General features: G+C 35.6%; 3 protein-coding genes across 4 annotated transcripts; 2 read left to right on the forward strand and 1 right to left on the reverse strand.

Moving 5' to 3' along the window:
* The first annotated feature begins 3,061 nt into the window (after positions 1-3,061).
* LOC145558554 (ketol-acid reductoisomerase, chloroplastic-like) lies at positions 3,062-7,973 on the forward strand. Its single transcript, XM_081619830.1, has 10 exons — positions 3,062-3,509; positions 3,602-3,694; positions 4,645-4,710; positions 4,826-4,966; positions 5,148-5,375; positions 5,485-5,602; positions 5,686-5,825; positions 5,906-6,073; positions 6,319-6,474; positions 7,482-7,973. Exons 1-10 carry the CDS (start codon positions 3,198-3,200, stop codon positions 7,842-7,844), a joined length of 1,785 nt encoding a protein of 594 aa, XP_081475956.1. The 5' UTR covers positions 3,062-3,197; the 3' UTR covers positions 7,845-7,973.
* Positions 7,974-11,361: 3,388 nt separating this feature from the next.
* On the forward strand, positions 11,362-13,206 carry LOC145559850 (uncharacterized). The gene is made up of 3 exons (XM_081621133.1): positions 11,362-11,736; positions 12,332-12,373; positions 12,459-13,206. The coding sequence occupies exons 1-3, from the start codon at positions 11,560-11,562 to the stop codon at positions 13,002-13,004; spliced, it is 765 nt and encodes a 254-aa protein (XP_081477259.1). The 5' UTR covers positions 11,362-11,559; the 3' UTR covers positions 13,005-13,206.
* A 1,512-nt stretch (positions 13,207-14,718) lies between these two features.
* LOC145558555 (ubiquitin-conjugating enzyme E2 36-like) lies at positions 14,719-19,465 on the reverse strand. Of its 2 annotated transcripts, none has more exons than XM_081619832.1 (8): positions 19,316-19,465; positions 19,155-19,182; positions 18,896-18,982; positions 17,541-17,599; positions 16,333-16,374; positions 16,183-16,256; positions 15,523-15,620; positions 14,719-15,027 (listed from the first exon to the last, which is right to left on the reverse strand). In XM_081619832.1, the coding sequence occupies exons 1-8, from the start codon at positions 19,349-19,351 to the stop codon at positions 15,005-15,007; spliced, it is 447 nt and encodes a 148-aa protein (XP_081475958.1). In that variant the 5' UTR covers positions 19,352-19,465; the 3' UTR covers positions 14,719-15,004. The 2 variants fall into 2 exon arrangements, with proteins under 2 accessions (XP_081475958.1, XP_081475957.1); XM_081619831.1 differs by having other exon boundaries at positions 14,719-14,949; positions 19,316-19,463.
* Positions 19,466-19,535: the final 70 nt, after the last annotated feature.

Genomic DNA, 19,535 nt, shown 5'->3' on the forward strand with positions numbered 1-19,535 from the left:
TGGACGCCACCGTACTTTAGTGTATGATCACAGTGGGGTTCAAGCTAGTGAGATTTTAAAGGCTTGAAATTATTCCCTACAACGTGGAACACCCAGTAGCCCATGTTCATATACAAAATGGCCTTGCAGAATCATTAATAAAGCGATTACAATTAGTCGCTAGGCCATTACTAATGAAATCAAGACTCCCATCTTCTGCATGGGGACATGCTATAATACATGTCGCTGCTTTGCTACGACTAAGACCAAGCGTGACGCATAAGTTATCTCCAATGTAACTAGTAGTTGGAAAGGAACCTAGCTTGACACATCTAAAAACATTCGGATGTGCAGTCTATGTTCCCATAGCACCGCCCCAACGTACTAAAATGGGCCCACAAAGAAGGTTGGGAATCTATGTTAGCTATGAATCACCTTCCATCACACGATATCTCGAACAATTGACTGGTGATCTTTTCACAGCTCAGTTAGCAGATTGTCACTTTATTGAGACAGTCTTCCCAACCTTAGGGGGAGATAAAGAGGGCCCATGCTGGAAAGAAATATCATGGAATGCCCAAAATCTATCATACCTTGATCCAAGGACAAATGCGTGCGAACAAGAAGTGCAAAAAATAATACATTTGCAAAACATCGCAAATCAATTGCCAGACGCATTCACTGATACAAAAGGAGTGACAAAGTCACATATACCTTCAGTGAATGCCCCTGCTAGGGTTGAAACAAAGAAAATGGATAATCCACTTTCAGATAAAATTGCAGCACGCAAAAGACGTGGCAGACCCCTCGGAGCTAAAGATCTAAAGCCGTGAAAATCTAAAAGAGTGGAAATGAGGAATAAAAAGAGTGAAAACTCCTCAAATAAAGTGGATCAAATCCAAATTGATGAAAATATCATCAACCCCCAAGATGAATCTAAAGAGTCGGATAGTACATCTGAGGGGGAGCGTGAAAATGAAATCGTCGACAATCATGAAATTTCAATAAATTACATCCACACTAGAAAACAGTGGGATAGAGTAAAAACCTATGTCAATGATGTGTTCGCATACTCAATTGCCACAGAAATCATCATTGATGTTGAGGACACCGAGCCATCATCTGTAGATGAATGTCGACGAAGGAGTGATTGGCCAAAATGGAAAGAAGCCATTCAGGTTGAATTAAAATCTCTCGCAAAACGCGAAGTTTTCAATCTTGCAGTCCAGACTCCAAAAGGAGTGAAACCCGTCGGGTATAGATGGGTGTTCATACAAAAAAGAAATGAAAAGGACGAAATTGTAAGATACAAGGCTAGACTTGTAGCCCAAGGTTTCTCTCAAAGATCGGGAATCGGCTATGAGGAAACATATTCACATGTGGTAGATGCCACGACACTAAGATTCCTCATAAGTGTATCAGCATGCAAAGGACTACAAACGCGTTTGATGGATGTTGTGACTGCATACCTTTATGGGTCACTTGATACCGACATCTATATGAGAGTCCCTGAAGGACTTGAACTACCTGAACCTTTGAGGTCACAACCTCGAAAGCTACATTCCATAAAATTGAAAAAATCACTCTATGATTTAAAGCAATTTGGGAGGATGTGGTTTAACTGTTTAAGTGAGTACCTACTCAAAGGAGGGTATAAGAACGACCAAATTTGTCCATGTGTATTCATCAAAAGGTCCGAAAATGGTTTTGTCATAATAGCGGTGTATGTTGATGATTTAAACATCATCCGAACACATAAGGAAATCGAAGAAACCGCTAAATGTATGATGAAAGAATTTGAAATGAAAGACCTTGGAAGAACAAAATTTTGTCTCGAATTACAAATTGAACATCTGAAAGATGGTATCTTAATTCATCAATCCAATTATGCCGAGAAAGTATTACAAATATTTTATATGGACAAAGCACACCCATTGAATTCACCAATGATTGTTCGTGCTCTAAACATCAAAGATGATCCATTTAGACCCCGAAAAGAAGGTGAAGCTGTACTTGGTCCAGAGGTGCCATACCAAAGTGCAATAGGAGCTTTGATGTACCTGGCTATCAACACTAGGCCAGACATTGCATTTTCGGTGAACTTATTAGCAAGGTATAGCTCTTAACCTACAAGCAGACACTGGAATGGAGTGAAGCACCTACTTCACTATATACGTGGAACAATTGATTTAGGGCTCTTCTATCCAAGAAATGGAAATCCTACTCTCGTGGGATATGCTGATGCAGGTTACCTATCAAATCCAGTAAAATCGAAATCTTAAACTGGTTATCTTTTCAGCTATGGCAATACATCAATCTCTTGGAAGTCAACCAAGCAGACACTAACAACAACTTCATCAAACCAAGCTAAATTGATTGCCCTTTATGAAGCTGGTAGGGAATGTATATGGTTGCGATCTGTGACCCAACATATACTAAAAGAAAGCGACATTAAATTAGTCGAAGAAGACCCAACTACAATATTTGAAGACAACACTGCTTGCATCTCACAAATTAAAGGAGGCTACATCAAAGGTGATAGAACAAAACACATCGACCCCAAGTTCTTTTCTACTCATGACTTGGAAAAAGAAGGCAAGATCGATGACTTGCGTAATATGAACGGATTAAGAATACTGCCAAACATCACCGTTTAGCTTCCCATGCAAAAGTAAATATCGCCGCTCAGAACCTCATGCTCGATTAGACATTTCACTACGTGTTTAACATATCGAGGAAACACTGTTCATACAAGGGTACTATAAATCCCCGCAAAATTTGAAGGAAATATACACAACAATTATCGGAATATCTAAAAGCTTTCTTTTGATCTCTTTGAAATCCTTTGTTGTAAAACAGAGGGAACATTGTCAAAAAAAAAAATTCTTTAAATAGAAATACGCGTAAAACCCTCAAAAAGAAAAGTATATATGAGACGGAGAGAGTAATAATAAAAAATTACAAAATATGTGACACACAATAAATCCTCACAAAGTGGGTACCAACTCAATTAATAAAATTCATAAACAAATAATAATCCAACAAGTATGCGTTTTGGTATTCAACAAAGGGCATATCTTCATCTTCATTTCATCCCTGACTCACTATAAAAACTCACTCAATAAACCCTCCGCCACTTTTCCATCATCTCTCTCATCTCTTCTTCACACACACTCTCTTCCTTTGTCTCCTCCACCTACCATCCCATCCATCCTTCTATGGCGGCTACACCAGCAACCACCTTTTCTCTCTCCTCTTCTACATCTTCAACATCATCCTCAGCTAGAGCCTTGAAGCAAACCCCTAAACCCTCGGCTTTCAACCTAGGGTTTATCGGCTCTTCGTCTTCTACCAAAGCGTGCAGGTCGCTGAAATCATCAGCTCGTGGTATTTCTAGTGGTACTGGATCTTCTGCGCTTTCTGCGAAAATGGTTTCCGCGCCTTCGATTAACTCGCCGCCTGCCACCACCTTTGACTTTGAGAGCTCTGTTTTTAAGAAGGAGAAGGTCACTCTTTCCGGTCATGACGAGGTTTCTCATTTTTTTCTCTCTTTTTTTTTTTTTTTTTGTGAAATGGTGAAATGATCGACTATTTTTTTTGTTGTGAAATGGTAAATTTGCAGTACATTGTGAGGGGAGGAAGGAATTTGTTTCCGTTGTTGCCGGAAGCATTTAAGGGTGTGAAGAAGATTGGTGTTATCGGATGGGGTTCTCAGGTATTGTATTTTGATTGTGAAATTTTGATTTAATGAATTGTACGGATTGATGTTCATTTTTAGGGTTTTTGATTGTTGTTTATTTGATGGTTATTTTTGTAATAGGATAAATTGATTGATTAAATCAGTGATTTTTCTAGCTGGGAAATTCATAAAGTAAAATTGATATGTAGTTCATATTTGTGTATATCAATGGCATGTTTGTGAATTAGTGTGAATCTTTTGTTCAATTTTTATGTGTAAAAGTACATCATTTGGTTTCATAAGTGTATATCATACGGTTTCAAACTTTCAATGCATCTACTCTTAAATGTTCAATTTTCCCTTGATGAATTTAAATGAATTTCCCAATATGCCCTTAAATATTCAGCGAAATTACCAAAAATACTTCATTTTATTCTTTGTATAGTATTGATATGTTACCGGATGCCCCTTTTAAGCGAATGGGGGTTTGATGAATTAATGGGTTTTTTTTTTTGTTTTTTTTTTTTTTTTCTTTCTCTAATAAAGAACCACTTTTAAGCTGACAAATGAATAACCTTGACTCTTAATGCATCAATATGCTGCTATAGAGTGACAAATAAGGGTATTATTGATCACTTTTTCGCTATTAGTTTCCGGAATGGTAATCATGGAAGGTCAGTTTTAGTCATATTTAAATTTAATTGTAGCAGTAATTCTTAATAAGAAATGCTACAAAAGCTACTTAAAATTAACAAGTGTTATATATGAGATTAATTTGATAGAGTTCTTTCTTATTTTTTCATGACGAGCGGAGAGGAACACTAATAGAAGGAGAGATAAATGACAAGTAAATAAGATATCATTAGTGTTACTAATGAACAGTCTTCCTTTCCTGTTTAGTGTTAATACAAGTCAACGATATTGTTAACAATGTGTAGAAATTTTCCTTTCGGAGTCCATATTAATCATGCTTGGTTTTTTTGTAGGGCCCTGCTCAAGCTCAGAACTTGAGGGATTCTCTGACAGAGGCAAAGTCTGATATTGTTGTCAAGGTTAATTGAATACTAAATTTCTGTCATCCCTTCATCAAGCTTCTGTCACTACGTGACAAACATGTGTGATTTCAAGTTATATCTTTTCACGGCTTTTTTTGCCTCTGTGATGCAGATTGGTCTCCGCAAAGGATCTAGCTCTTTTGCTGAGGCACGTGCTGCTGGGTTCAGTGAAGAGAATGACACTTTAGGTGAGATGTGGGAGACCATTTCCGAAAGTGATCTTGTGATGCTGCTGATTTCTGACTCTGCTCAGGTTTATATCACTCTGCAATCTTGCTCCTCTAGCGTGGAAGCTTTATTTTTCACATTTCTCAATTGCATATTTAAATTAGTTCTGTTAGTTATGAACTTGTAGTGAAATCGTATCCCTGGTTTTAGCTGAATGTTTTATGTTGGTTAAATTAACTTCACCCTTTCCTTTGTCTACATTTCAGGCTGACAATTACGAAAAGATTTTCTCCCACATGAAACCAAACAGCATTCTTGGGTTGTCTCATGGATTTCTTTTGGGGCATCTGCAGTCTTTGGGAAAGGACTTTCCCAAGAATTTCAGTGTGATTGCTGTATGCCCAAAGGGAATGGGGCCTTCTGTAAGGAGGTTGTATGTCCAGGGTAAAGAGGTCAATGGTGCTGGAATCAACTCTAGCTTTGCCGTTCACCAGGTTTGGCTCTTTTCATTGATTCTTGCTAATGCATTGTTGGCGGTGTGCCTTTTCTTACGCTTGAATCTGCACTCGATATAATTAGACTTTACCCTTTTTTTGCTTGTAGGATGTTGATGGTAGGGCTACAGATGTAGCACTTGGCTGGTCAGTTGCTCTTGGATCCCCTTTCACATTTGCCACTACTCTTGAGCAGGAGTACAAGAGTGACATCTTTGGGGAGCGAGGTAGATATAACCTTCTTTATCTCTTGTGTTACTTCCTTATGGATTTTTGAGGCAATGAATCACTTTGTTTCTTTCCTTTGTAGGTATCTTGCTTGGTGCTGTTCATGGAATTGTTGAGTGCTTGTTCAGAAGGTACACAGAAAATGGAATGAGTGAAGATCTAGCATACAAGAACACTGTTGAGTGCATTACCGGGGTCATATCAAAGACCATCTCAACTAAGGTTGGATTTTTTAGTAATTAATTTTTAGTTTTGCTAGAAGTTGTTTGTGGATGGCTGCTGATATGAATTGATTCTGTCAGGGAATGCTGGCCTTGTACAATTCTTTGTCAGAAGAAGGCAAAAAGGATTTCCAAACAGCTTACAGCGCCTCGTACTACCCGTCCATGGACATTTTGTATGAGTGCTATGAAGATGTTGCTAGTGGTAGTGAGATCCGAAGTGTTGTTTTGGCTGGACGACGATTCTATGTATGTCATTCTTATCATTGAAAAAAAATTGTCATCACCTCTGTTTGGAGTGTCCCTTAAGATTGAGATATTTTACTTTAAAATTCAAACGAAACCAATCCATGTTTGGTATAAGGAATCAGTGTTGAATCATGTATTCATGTTATAGTAAAAGTGTTTTTTTTCAAGGTGTCAAGGTTTTGCTGGAGCTGTTATATTTTAGTCCATTTGAACTCTATCTTAACCCTCTGTATTTTTCATTCCAGGAAAAGGAAGGTCTCCCAGCTTTTCCCATGGGTAATATTGATCAAACCAGAATGTGGAAGGTTGGTCAGAAGGTCAGAGAAACCAGACCTGCAGGTGACTTGGGCCCATTATATCCTTTTACTGCTGGTGTCTATGTTGCTCTTATGATGGCCCAGGTAAGACTATTTGCTACTTTGCTCATGGTTCATAAGTTTATATGACTGCTTCCAAAGTCTAAAAAGAGCTCAAGATAGTGAGATATTTCTAACTATAATTTCTGCTTACTAAAATCACATGATGTTCTTTGTAATCCCCTAAACATGCATGAGAAGAGACACTTTGGGTTGTAAGCCTGCCTTGCCTCCTCAAGGGTGGATGTTTTTCTACCTATGCAACCTGTCTTGTTACCCTTGTTTAATTGTAGCTTTTGCTTCTCTTTTATGTAGATCTTGTATCATTTGATGGTTTAAATTAATTAAATATCACTTCTTGCATGCAACAGTTAAAGTTTTCTTCATTTGGATGTTCTAAATTATAAATTTGTGATAAATTTAATTCCCTAGCTGTTGTTGATGCCTTGCTAATTTCCTTAGATGGCAATCATGGCATATGTGCGTGTGATTTTTAAGATTTGCTTTCATATTACTGGGAAAAATTAAATGATGTTGTTTCTTGTGCAATTAAATGAATGTCTAGTTTGTTATGGGCTTTTGTTTTTGGGTTTTTTTTTTTTTTTTTTGGGGGGGGGGGGGGGGTGTAGGTGGTGAAGAGCTAACGCTACTTTTCGGGTTCAATTGAACTTACTTGGGTAGCAGCAAAGTGTTTTTTATGTACTAATATGTGAAGTGATATGAACTGATTGAACCTACTTATATAAATAGCTTAGTGAGGGTTTGTGTATGAAATCAGTCATCAGCAAAGTGTTTTTTATGTACTAATATGTGAAGTGATATGAACTGATTGAACCTACTTATATAAATAGCTTAGTGAGGGTTTGTGTATGAAATCAGTCATCAGCTGACCTAGTATAGGCATACTCTTCACACTTTAGTCCTAGATATATTATTTCAATTCCCTGCAATAAGTTTAATCTCATATGGAGTGTTTTATAATACTTTGTGCTGTTTTTTTAGTATATATGTTGGAGACTGCATTCTCTAACACCTTGATATAATGTTACCAGATTGAGATCTTGAGGAAGAAGGGTCACTCTTACTCTGAGATCATCAATGAGAGTGTGATTGAAGCAGTAGATTCCTTGAACCCCTTCATGCATGCCCGGGGTGTCTCATTTATGGTTGACAACTGCTCAACCACAGCAAGACTTGGATCAAGAAAATGGGCCCCTCGTTTTGATTACATTTTAAACCAACAAGCCTTTGTAGCTGTTGACAAAGGTGCTCCAATCAACCAAGATTTGATCAGCAACTTCTTGTCGGATCCTGTTCATGAAGCTATTGGAGTTTGCGCAGAGCTCAGACCATCTGTTGATATCTCTGTGACTGCTGATGCTGATTTTGTGCGCCCTGAGTTGCGCCAGGCATAAGTATTATTAGGTATTGAGTTGTAAGGTCCGAGCTTATTGTACTTTAATCTTTTCTGTCCCGTGAAACAAGACCCTCTATATTCTCCAAGTTTTGGCTAGAGTTTTATGTTTAATTTGGGACTTTAGAGAGTGCCTGTCTAACTTGTGTTGTAACGTTGTAGTATGTGGCTGCAATAATGTTGTAGTATGTGGCTGCAATGCTCCCGGGGCTATCTTAGTATCTTATCATTTATGCTTGGTTCGTGTGATGCTGTCGGAAATAAAGATCTTTCCGTACATCGTTCTACAATTGCATGCTGGTCATAAACTTCATTGTCTTGGTCCTAGAAGATAAATGCTTGCTTTATTAAAGCAAAAAGTTACCTGTTGAGAGTATTATTGTTTCTACATGCCTTCCTGCCCCTACTTTTAATCATAGTCACAACCTATGTAAGCTTGCCAGTCACTCGCATGGCTACACCGGTCTCTGCCTGTTCCTCGAACTCAACTCAACAGACCATCGAACCCCCTCCCCCAGTCCCCAGTCGACGTCATCTTTGTTGCTGGTATACTATACAAAATTCTTCTTGTGATGGTTTTTTTTCCCACCAATCATATAACTGATGTATAAAGCTAAACTTTTAGCCAGGTCACGAGGCTGCGACACTTGACATTCTAACTTTTCGCCAAGTGTCGCGCCACATTGGATAGATTTAAATAGATCTCATAAGATAAAAAAAAGTTAATTTAAAATTCTATTTGGATAGAATTTTAGGATTAAATTAGTTTTATTTTCGATAAAATACCAATATTTCAAATGTACAAATTCAATTATAATTTTATTAAAAAAATTATTAGATTATAATTCATAAAAATTATCAAATAAATTATTTTTGTATCATAATATTTTTCGGACTAAGGAAATAGTTCAAAGCGTTAAACATACATTTATAATATATACTAATCGGTTAAAGTAATATACTTTACAATCTAGCAAATCGTATAAAGATTAAAAATTTATTTTATAATTCAATAAACAACCCTGGCATCGCACGGGGCACAAAACTAGTATTGTTAATAAATGCTAACAAAAACTTAATCTGTAAACTCGAAAAAAGGAGTGCTTAGCAATTAGCACTAAAGATACTACGAACTAAATCTTGATATTCAGTAATGGTTTCAGGAGTAGAATTTTCTCGTTCAGCAATGACATGGAGCAACCCTCTCAACAATCTTAGAATAAGCTTTTTGTTACTTGTGCGGTTGTGCTTATAAGAATTTATTTCATTACTAATCTAATCCAGGGCATCTACAATAGAACAAACCTCTTAAGGGTTTATGTAGGGGACCCACTATCAATACAACTTATTAAATTCATTAAAATTTTTGTCAACTCAGCAAGTTCAAACCGGTTTGTCTAGAAAACAAACTTCAACCCACAACAAACCTCTAAATTATTCCCACAAACCTCTTATTGCTATTGCCCTAAGGAATCAAGAAGACAATTTTTTTTTTTTTTTTTTTTTTTTTTTTGATGAGAGGGTGAAACTTCTTAAATAGACATGGTACACACTAATTTATTATGGACCATTAATATTAGATCACTATTTTTAAATGCTGTTATTTAAACTTAAAGGTTTTTATAGTGCGCACCAAAAAAAATAAAAATAAAAAACCCTATAGGCATTAATAACAAAGAGGTCACTATGTTAAAACAAAGGTTGTTATGTTAAACGAAAGTTATAATAAAAGTCATAAGAGATTAATGTATTACCTCCGGTTCATTTTAGTCGCAACAAAGGACATGTTTGCGGAAACCAAGACAAAAGATTGAAAACTTGATTATGGGCAAATTAGGGTTTATGCTTAACTATTAATTCAACCCAAATAAAAAAAAAAAACCAAATTTAACCTAAATTAAATTAAGAAACCCACCACCACCTCACGTGCCCAGCAACCCGCCAGCCCACCACCACCTCACGTACTCAGCAACCCAGCAACCCCCGAACCCAGCCACCACACGAACCCAGCCACCCGCGAGCCCATCACCACCTCACGCACTCAGCAACCCAGCAACCCACGAACCCAGCCACCCACCACCACCGCCCCTCACGCACCCAGCAACCCACGAATCCAGCACCCACGAACCCAGCCACCCACCACCACCGCCCCTCATGCACCCAGCAACCCACGAATCCAGCACCCACGAACCCACACGTCGTCGATCTTCAACCACGAAACCCACACGTCGCCGATCTTCAACCACGAAACCCAGCACCACCAACCCACCAAACCAACGACACCTACCCACGAAACCAACCCACGAAACCCGACAATCAGAAACCACAAAACCCACCCATAAAACCAAACCCACGCCGTCGATCTACAACCCCCACCGCTCTTAACACCATGAAGCCACCATGAAAAGGGAGTTGGAGGAGGAGAGAGAAAATTAAAGGGGTGAGAGTTTAATTAATTAAGCTTGGGGTTTAATTTAATGAAATCAGATTTGTAATTTAATAAGAGTGTTTAAGAGAAAAAGTAAGGGTATATCTGTCATTTTACAGGCCAAAAGTTACCAAATAAGGAAAAAAAAAAATTTGTTGCAAGTAATTTGAACCACCCCAAAATGAAAATTGTTGCAACTAAATTGAACCGGAGGTAGTATATTATAATGAAAATTTTAATATACCGGTTAATATGAATATTAAAGGTCATTATGTTAGAATTAAAGTTATTATGCTCAAATTAATATCAAGTGTACATGTGGACCTCAAATCCGGCTCGCAAAGTTTTAAATAAGGTACGGTTAAATTTAGGGTCACTATATTCAACATAATGTCAGTTGTCGTGTATAGATTTCAGGTCCAGACAAGTTTTCCCATGGTTAATAAAAAAGACTTACCTTAATTCTATGTTCAATCCGAAATACTTGTAATAAAGTACTAATATAAATTTCCCTTTCAAAAAAAAAAATACTAATATAAATTTAAAAAGGAAGAAAACGTTAACTATTTAATATTGTCCTATTACATTTTTTTTTAATATCAATTTATTAGATATTACAGAGTACTTTTTGATCTTTAATATGTTAGACCATACTCCGTATTATTTTCACATGAGGTTTATTAAGCTTCTTAAAACTTACTTTTGTTGATTCAATATCATACTTCTTCAGTCTTTTTTTTGTTTGCTCCAATTTTCAACGTCGTCCCTTAGAAATTGTTTCATATTACAATATTAATTTATACGGGGATAACTATTTTGCTATCACAAAAGCACTTTAGGTCCCACCACTTTCTTTCTCGTCAATTCCGTACTCTTAAAACTTAATAAAATGAATTATTTCTATGGGGCAAACAATTAGGGATAAAGGGTATACTTATTACATTATTTAACTTAGTCATTTTCACAATATACTCTATTATTTTTGTTTTCTAGTGAAGAGAGTACAACCTTAATTATCTTGACATTAATAATAAAAATAAATAGTTAATAAAGTGGTTAATAATTATTCAAGTATCGTCTAAATTCTTTTCATTTTCCACCTCTCAAAAAATAGCACAAAAATAAACCATTTTCAAAAATTTTAAGTGTAAGAATACCCCGCTAAAATGTGATCATTACTAAATTCAAATCAACTCTTTTAAATACCCAACTTAAAATGCTTTCATCTCAAAACTCATAACCATTTCACAGCAGCAGTTAGAGAGAGAAAATTCTAGAGAGAGAAAGAATGGCGATGGTGAGTCCAGTTGCAGAGCAGCTCCATAACCACAATCATCATACGCACATGACAGAGCAAATGATCAATTTCAAGCTCAAGGAAAGGAAGCAGCTCTCTCTCGAAAACTACCTTTCCTTCCTCCAATCTGCCGATTCTGCCAACTTCACCGCCGATCAACTCAATATGGTAATTTCTATAACTTTTTCTTAAAATTTCGTTTGATTTCTAGGTTTTCATGTTGAATTTTACTAATTTGTTTGAATTCTTAATTAAAACATATTTTCTCTCTGTTTGTAAGTGTTTTTTGAGGTTTACAACAATTTGAATCGAATGTGTTTGGTTTTATTGCTAGTTAAACTGGAAATATGTGTGAATTAAACCTAATTTACAAAGGAATTTCTCAGAAATTTCTTTTAAGTTGAAAGTTCCGATGAGAATTTCGATTTTATTTATTTTTTGTGAATGAATTCGCTCTGTTAATTAGTGGTTGAACTATAATTTCTCTCAATTTTTCATGTCAGTTGTAAATTTGATTTTAGTTTGTGTATCTAAATGAATTTTTTCCTCTAATTACTAGTTGAACTGAATGTCACTATGAATTTTGATTTCAAATTTGTTTTCGTTAAATTTCGACGAGAAATTTCAATGTTATCTCATATTTTTGTGAAATCATTTCTCTCCATTGATTTACTGGATCATCTGAGAGGCTACAAATGAAATTTTCAAATAAAATTCATGTGAAGTAGTTGAGATTTTGATTGTTTTTCTCCACAATTTGCAGATAATTTCAATCCATGGTTTCAAGAAGGCCAGTCAACGGAAGGTTCTGGACTCTTCATCTTCATTTTCTTTCTTTCAATTTTCTCTTCATCTCCTACTCTCTCATTTGACTGACAAAATGATTGCAGAAAGCTGAAGAAGCACTGAAGCAACTCGAGCCAATCGATGCAGCGCGATCAACTCTGACCGAAGACATTTCATCATCAATCAAAGCAAACATGGACTTCAACGAAGCAATCAAGGATCTCAAAGCTCTCAATTGGCAAGAGTGCTCAATCACTTCCTTCAAATCAATCAAACCAGAGAATGACAAACTTGTCCTCGTCTCTCCTTCAACTGCAACAACCACCAAATCAGGATCTCTGAAGGCAAAAAAGAAGCCTAAGTTAGCATCGTCGATGATTAGCTCAGGCAGTGTTCCGAATGACAGTGGTGGTTCTGGTACTAGTCAAAGTTTGGTTCCTGTATTTCCTTCTGCAACAGCTACCAAAATGCGGAAAACTGTAAAGAGGCGGAAGTTAGCATCATTGACAGAGAGCTCCTGCAGTGGTCCTAGCATTGACAGTGGCAGTGCTTCTGGTGGTTGTTCGTCGTCTTCACTTTCAGCAGGAGGAGGGAAGAGAGGTGGTGGGAAGAAAATGCTCCATGCAATAGTCTGCCTAGGGGCTAATTAGCAGTACTGAAAGATAGTTCATACTGAGCCTCACCAGGATTAATTTGGCTGTTTTAAATTTTTAATACTCCTAATCACGTTTTCGTGAAGTTTTTAGTGCTGTTAACTACAATTTGTTTCTCAATGGTGGAGTATGTGCATTTGATGTTGTTTAGTTCCACTGGAAATACTTTATCAGACACTGTAATTTTTGGATTTGTCTATGCTAGTTGAAGAGATTTTTCTATTCCTAATTTTGTCAATTAAATTCATATGAAACATTGAAACACCAAACTTGTATTTAATGCAATGTGTATGATTCATACGATCATGCATATAGATTAGTACTTATTTGTAAGCTAAATTGCCCCATAGGAGGATTGTTATGTATCCCAGTCATTATACGATCATACATTAGCAATTTAGCATATACTTCCTCCGTTTTTAAATACTTGCTCCACTTTTCTTTTTCGGCCGTTTTTAAATACTTGCTCCATTTTCTTATTTGGAAAGTTTTTACAATATTTAATTCATTTCTATCACCTAATGGACCCAACAAATATCATATTTTATTCATTTCATATTCTCTCACCTCCAATTTCTCCTTTACTTTTGTTTTTTTACAATTTTTTAATTCTTCCACCAACCCTACTACCTCCATATTTTATTATTTTCTCCCATTTCTCCTAAAACTCCGCGCATGGAGAAATGGAGCAAGTATTTAAAAACGTAGGGAGTAGATTAAAAACAGAACAGCGAAGCACATGATAGCAAAGTAGTAGTCTCTTGTATCATTTATGGTGTGGAGCAAATTCAATGAGACGTCACGTCAAACAATGAAATATGAACTAATTAAAATAGGATGGAATGGATACCTAATATGGAGTACTTGAGTACAATAGTTAATCACGGATTCTAAGCAAGAGAGACAAATTTTCTCAAAATCAAACTTCTAATTTTGCTAAGATATAAAATAAAAGAAAATTAACTTATTCTCATCCATAAGTCTAATCTCAAAAAATTGGTCACACACTACACTTTTTTTAGAGGTAAAGGAGAAAGTTCTTATAAAAACTGATCTCTCACACATTAATTACCATTTTGCATCAATAATGACACTTTTTGTCAAAAAAAAAAAAAAAAAAAAAAAAAAAAAAAAAAAAAAAAAAAACACACACACACACTTATTGAACCTCTAGATAAAATGTTACAGTATCCCTCAACCATAGCAAATTTTCAAAGAAATTGTTAATTCATCCCAAATACATTTCAGTTGCGATGCAAAATCATTTTACACAATTAGCCTTAATACCATTGCAAATTGTCAATCCTAGATTAACTTCTTGGTTAAGGAAAATGATTGACAAAAACTACACCTTACTGCAACTACTAGCAAGCTTTTGCATGGGTAACAATACAAATTCAACATACGAGCTCACACTAAAATTGGAACGAGAATGTAAAACAAGAATCAGAAATCGAGCAGATAGGTTCACGAAGTCTTAGCAATACGAAAATTTGATAAATGACTCTTGGAGCAATATCTAACCTAGATATTTTTTCTAGACCAGATTAATTCCACGAAATGCGCCAATATAGACATAATCATGGCCATGGTGAGTAACTGAGTATGGCCCCATGGGATTTTTTGCAGCCATAAAAACCCTCCACCCCCTCTCAAATACCACATCAAAACATGCCCAAGTATGTAAATGAAAGGAAAAAAGCATTACAGGTTTCGACAACAACTCAAGACTAAATTAGTTTCATGATGAGATTCATCTACAACCAGCAATTGGAGGCCTTCAGATTTTCACACTAATCATCAAAACATGTTTCAATTTCCATTTCCATGAAATAACCAGTAGTAATTGTAATTTGGTTTTAAGTTACAATGGGGAAATGCATTTGTGTGATAAGCGCCTGCTGTCAAGCTCCTGTTGCATATAAACGCGTCCATTCCTTTGCTGCAACATGATAGTGCACAGCACAAGTATTAGACAACCAGTGAATCTTTCACAGCTATATTATTATCAATAAGTTTGCTGCAATACCAGTGTATATATTAAAGTACTACTCAAAAGTATCAGTACAGTTATAGTACTCCCACTATCTCAATTAATTGTCACATAGGTACAAATTACGGATTACTCCCACAACCCCACTATCTCAATTAATTGTCACCAGTGTATATGACATGATTTTTAGAAATATAATCAGCTATCATCATTTTTTATTCACACTGTCATCTCTCATTTCTATACCCTTAACATCACTTAAAGAGATTCAATTATAATTCATTACTTGATAGGAAATGTGGTAGCTTTTTACAAAGGTAATAAGAAATTTGTATATTGATTCCGGATGGAGAAAGTACGTTGTATTTTGCTAATCGGTGTTCATGATTAATCTTTTACCAGTACTAATATCACATTTCAATTACAAATTGAAAAAAAAAAAGAAAGAAAATGCAAGGGCGAAAATACTTGCTTGGGATATCTACAGTCTTAGTAGTATTTAGAGGGGCAGTAGTTGCAAACCTGTTTCCACAGCTTCAACTTCATTACTTTTCCAGTGCTTTGCAACATTCTCTGAAAGGGGATCATCTGGGTTGGGAGCACTCAAAAGAGCCTGGATACTGATTAGAGAGAAATATAGCCGTCATTGATCCCGAAACTTTTTTCAGATAGTTAACTGATATTATAAGAGTAACCAAGCAACCTTTTGCAAGTGATAACTAAATCAAGCACACTACAATCTAATAATGTATCTAGAAGAATTTCAAAGACAATCACCAACGATTAAAGACCAGTATATCTTTTCTTGTTAGAATATAACAAGGAAACCTGATTGAAAAGCACAAGGTAGAACTTCAGGAATGCTATCAGTGTTTTAGAACACAAGTCCCAGATAATTCCAATTACATTTTAATAAATTTATTAAAATCACCCCCCCCCCCAGTCTACTCCAAATAAACTAAAAGCCCCAAACAAAACATTTCAAAAAAGGAAAGCGGATAGTTGCTAACAGTCTAACACACTATACTAGACAGACATTCTTACATGTTCATTTCTTCTCTCAAGCTAAACCTCTTCTCTCATTCTACAAACTGTTTAAGTAACTAAAACTAGTATAAGCGGAATACACTTTTTTCATACTGAATACATAAATTTTCATGAATCGAAGGATCAACAATTTACCTTAATAATACTGTTCGGATCTGCAGGGCTGGGCTCCATTTATCTTTCAGGATGTCTAAGCATATCCTTCCAAGCTGCACAAAGAAAATTTCATATTAGCTTGCAAGGAATCAAATTGTAGCATATCCTGGGTCAAGAGTAGGTTCACACCTTATCAATGTTTGGATGATAAATCTTAGTCAAGAAGCGGACCTGTTCCAAAAACAAAAAGATAAGTATAAAAATGAACAAAAACTCGATTTGTAGAGCAGTAAACTTCATTTCTCAAACTGCAATATTCGCCGGAGAACATTAGCCAACAGAAATGTCAATTTGTTAAAGCTTATACCACATTCAAGCCAACAGTCATTAGACAAAACAAGAAACACAGAAGTTAAAATAAATTAAACACAAGCTTGTTGTCTTTATTAATCCTTGGAAAAGGGCAAGAAGATATGACAGATCAACAATAATGTTTCAAAGTCAGCTAGGATGAGCATATAAGAAACTTTATCCCTGGAAATATCTTTCTGGTGGACCTAGGACCTTGGCAGCAACTAATAATAGCAAAAGCCGCAATTGAAACATAAGTTCTCTATGCAGATAGAGCAATTGGTCATACATCAGAGAACAATTTTTTATAGTGGAGATCTAAATATCTGCCCAACTAGTTGCAACATATAATCAACTCAAGACTGTCAATCCAAACAATAAGATCATAGGTTCTGGTTCTATCACGAATGCAAAAACAAACAAGTCATAGCCCTAGTTGAGTTGAAAAGCGGTCTTTCTAAATTCCTCCACATTAATTCATCAAAATAGTTAAAATTTCAGAATTCAATCACTGAAAAATCATGCTACAAGAATTTATTCTTCATGTAAATTTTTAAAATTGAGTTCCATGGTTTTAAAGAGATAACTACAATCTTTTGCTCATAATCAATGAAAGTGAGACCAAAATAAAATTATTAATTACTTAGCTGCCTTTTACACATCATCTTTGACTATGTGATAGCATTTTTATCAACTTAATATTTGGACAAAAGATGCAAATGAAAGATCATAACTTAAAAGCATTGGCCAGATGAGAAGTGCAAAGAGATGGCAAAAATCTATTAGTAAAGACATAACTAGATTGATCAATGATCAGAAAGACTGTCATTAAATCATGGAATTATGTCAGCATAAGAGGTCTTAGAAGTATCAGTCCTAAGAAGCATATAATCAAGTTCTCCATAATCAACCTTCTTCCTTTATTTCTCTTCCTTCTACCCTCCTTGTGGGGGTTGGTAATGGTGTGATATACAATAAAAAGCTGCCACTATAAATGTACGCCAAAGCCATACTGGACACTGAAAGAATCATGGAATGCATAATACCTTTGGAGGTGCCATTGGGTACTCTTCTGGTAGAAACAACTCCAACTTGAAGACGCCCCCTATACATGAGAAAAATTCTAAATTTAATAAAAGAATCCAGAAAAACAAATGGAGAACTGGTGTTGAAGGATTGCAAAATATGCCAAATAATGTCAAAAGGATGTATGCTGATAATGATAAATTGAACTCTTCACCTATATGCTCATGATTGGCATGATGATATCATTGATATGTCAAAAGCAGATCCACAACAGCATTATGGGTCTATACATCATGCTGTGTTTACTTTTCCCAGGAAAGCATTATGATAGATATCCAAGAATAAAGCTGGAGGAAATGGGAGGATTAGTGGGTTCCAGCTGGGATACCAAAGACATGTAGTACTAAAAAAAATCTGGTGAAAAGGAAAGGAGTGGGATAGGCTTTAGCAAAGACTTTGAGTCCTGTCCTTTTTAACTTTTAAGTATTAAAGAGGCTACTAAGCGATTTGCAATATCTTCAACTGCATTATCACATCCTAATAATATTCCAAGCCTGTTTATGTTGCAAGGTCCAAACTTTTGGTTCAATGTCAAGTATGATTATGTATTACTCCTTCCAGAAATGGTAAGAGTCATCAACTATATTATCAATGTCAACGCTAAACAATTTCCTATAATAAATTAGAATTTATATTTATATATTTTTTCCTAACATGACTCGTTTAAATAAATGGTGGAAGAGGATTCAAAGGATACCATAGTGCGTTCTTGAGTACAAGGGGCGATGTGACAAAAATTTCAAAAATGATGTGAAATTTAGTTTCAATATAAACTAATAGTACAAAGTTTTGAAGGTTAAGGAAGAAGAAAAGGCTAATATGATCTACTCTTAAAGGGCACTCATTGATGAATCTTTGTTAATAATTCTTGCTTAATATAAGTAGATTACTTAGAATGAATTTTCACTCACCAACAAACATTTACAAAGCTCTTTCTAAAAACATAGCGAAACAACACAAAACTTTGAACCACTAGAGACCTATAATACCTATCTTTTCTATGGAAGTTTAACATTAACTTCCACAGCTTTTCTGTTACATACTTATATAGAGATCCACATATATGTAAGCAAAACTTCAAGCACAACAAGATTCTTTCCAACCCGATGTCCATTCGATCCACAATAATACGCGAGTATACCAATCTCATTGAATTCAAAGATCCATGAATAAGTAAATAAAAAATTAATCATACAAGCACAAACATTACAGGCTATACAAACAAGAATAAGCAACAAACAACATGCAATTTTAATGACTTAATAAAAATAATAAAAAAAAAAACAAAGAAATTAAAATGGATTAAAAATTAAACCTTCATAAGGAGATTGAGATGGACCCAAAACCATAACATTAAAGTACCGCATATTCTCTTCAGAGGGAGAAGCGCTAATTCCAGGAGCTACATTGAAAGTTCCAAAGGATTATAAATTATACACAAACTGCAGAACAATTACAATTTCAAAAAATAGAATCTCAAGCATCAAAATCAATACTAAAAATAGTAAAATCGAACTAATTTTCAGACAACAAAAACCCATTAAAATTTGGGGGAAATAGAAGGAAAAAACTACCTGGTTCACTAAGAAGCCGCTGAGTTTCCTGTTCAATTTACCAAACAAATCAAAGAAAAAGAAGCCGCCATTAATAAAAAGCAAGAAAACTGTAAAAATGATGCAACAAATATTGAAATGAAGATCGAAGATTTAGAGGAGGAGATTCATGGAGGGGTTACCTTAATGATTCTTCGAGGAAGATTACTGTTCGCCATTAATGGAGATGAAAGAGGGGAAAAGGGGTGGTAGATCAGGAGAGAGAAAGAGGCAGAATTGAAGATTGGAAATTTGGAATCGATATTGGAAAATGGTAATGGAGGAGGGCTTTATGCAAGAAGCTGTAAAGTGGTAGTGGTATAAAGTTGTATTTCCGTGACAAGTCGTGCAACTAGCCAACTA

This window comes from Chenopodium album, chromosome 9 (genome assembly GCF_948465745.1).
Source record: "Chenopodium album chromosome 9, dcCheAlbu1.1, whole genome shotgun sequence".
NCBI lineage: Eukaryota > Viridiplantae > Streptophyta > Magnoliopsida > Caryophyllales > Amaranthaceae > Chenopodium > Chenopodium album.

Bases quoted from the DNA above. Each gene is read 5' to 3' on its own strand.
- LOC145559850 (XM_081621133.1), top strand. From the start codon at position 11,560: ATGGCGATGGTGAGTCCAGTTGCAGAGCAGCTCCATAACCACAATCAT. The intron at 11,737-12,331 runs GTAATTTCTATA...CACAATTTGCAG, and splicing joins CCGCCGATCAACTCAATATG to ATAATTTCAATCCATGGTTT. The intron at 12,374-12,458 runs GTTCTGGACTCT...AAATGATTGCAG, and splicing joins AGAAGGCCAGTCAACGGAAG to AAAGCTGAAGAAGCACTGAA.
- LOC145558555 (XM_081619831.1), bottom strand. From the start codon at position 19,351: ATGGCGAACAGTAATCTTCCTCGAAGAATCATTAAG. The intron at 19,183-19,315 runs GTAACCCCTCCA...TAAATTGAACAG, and splicing joins TTCCTCGAAGAATCATTAAG to GAAACTCAGCGGCTTCTTAG. The intron at 15,621-16,182 runs GTAAATTGTTGA...CTCTCTAATCAG, and splicing joins ATCCGAACAGTATTATTAAG to TATCCAGGCTCTTTTGAGTG.
- LOC145558554 (XM_081619830.1), top strand. From the start codon at position 3,198: ATGGCGGCTACACCAGCAACCACCTTTTCTCTCTCCTCTTCTACATCT. The intron at 4,967-5,147 runs GTTTATATCACT...TCTACATTTCAG, and splicing joins TGATTTCTGACTCTGCTCAG to GCTGACAATTACGAAAAGAT. The intron at 6,074-6,318 runs GTATGTCATTCT...TTTTCATTCCAG, and splicing joins TGGCTGGACGACGATTCTAT to GAAAAGGAAGGTCTCCCAGC.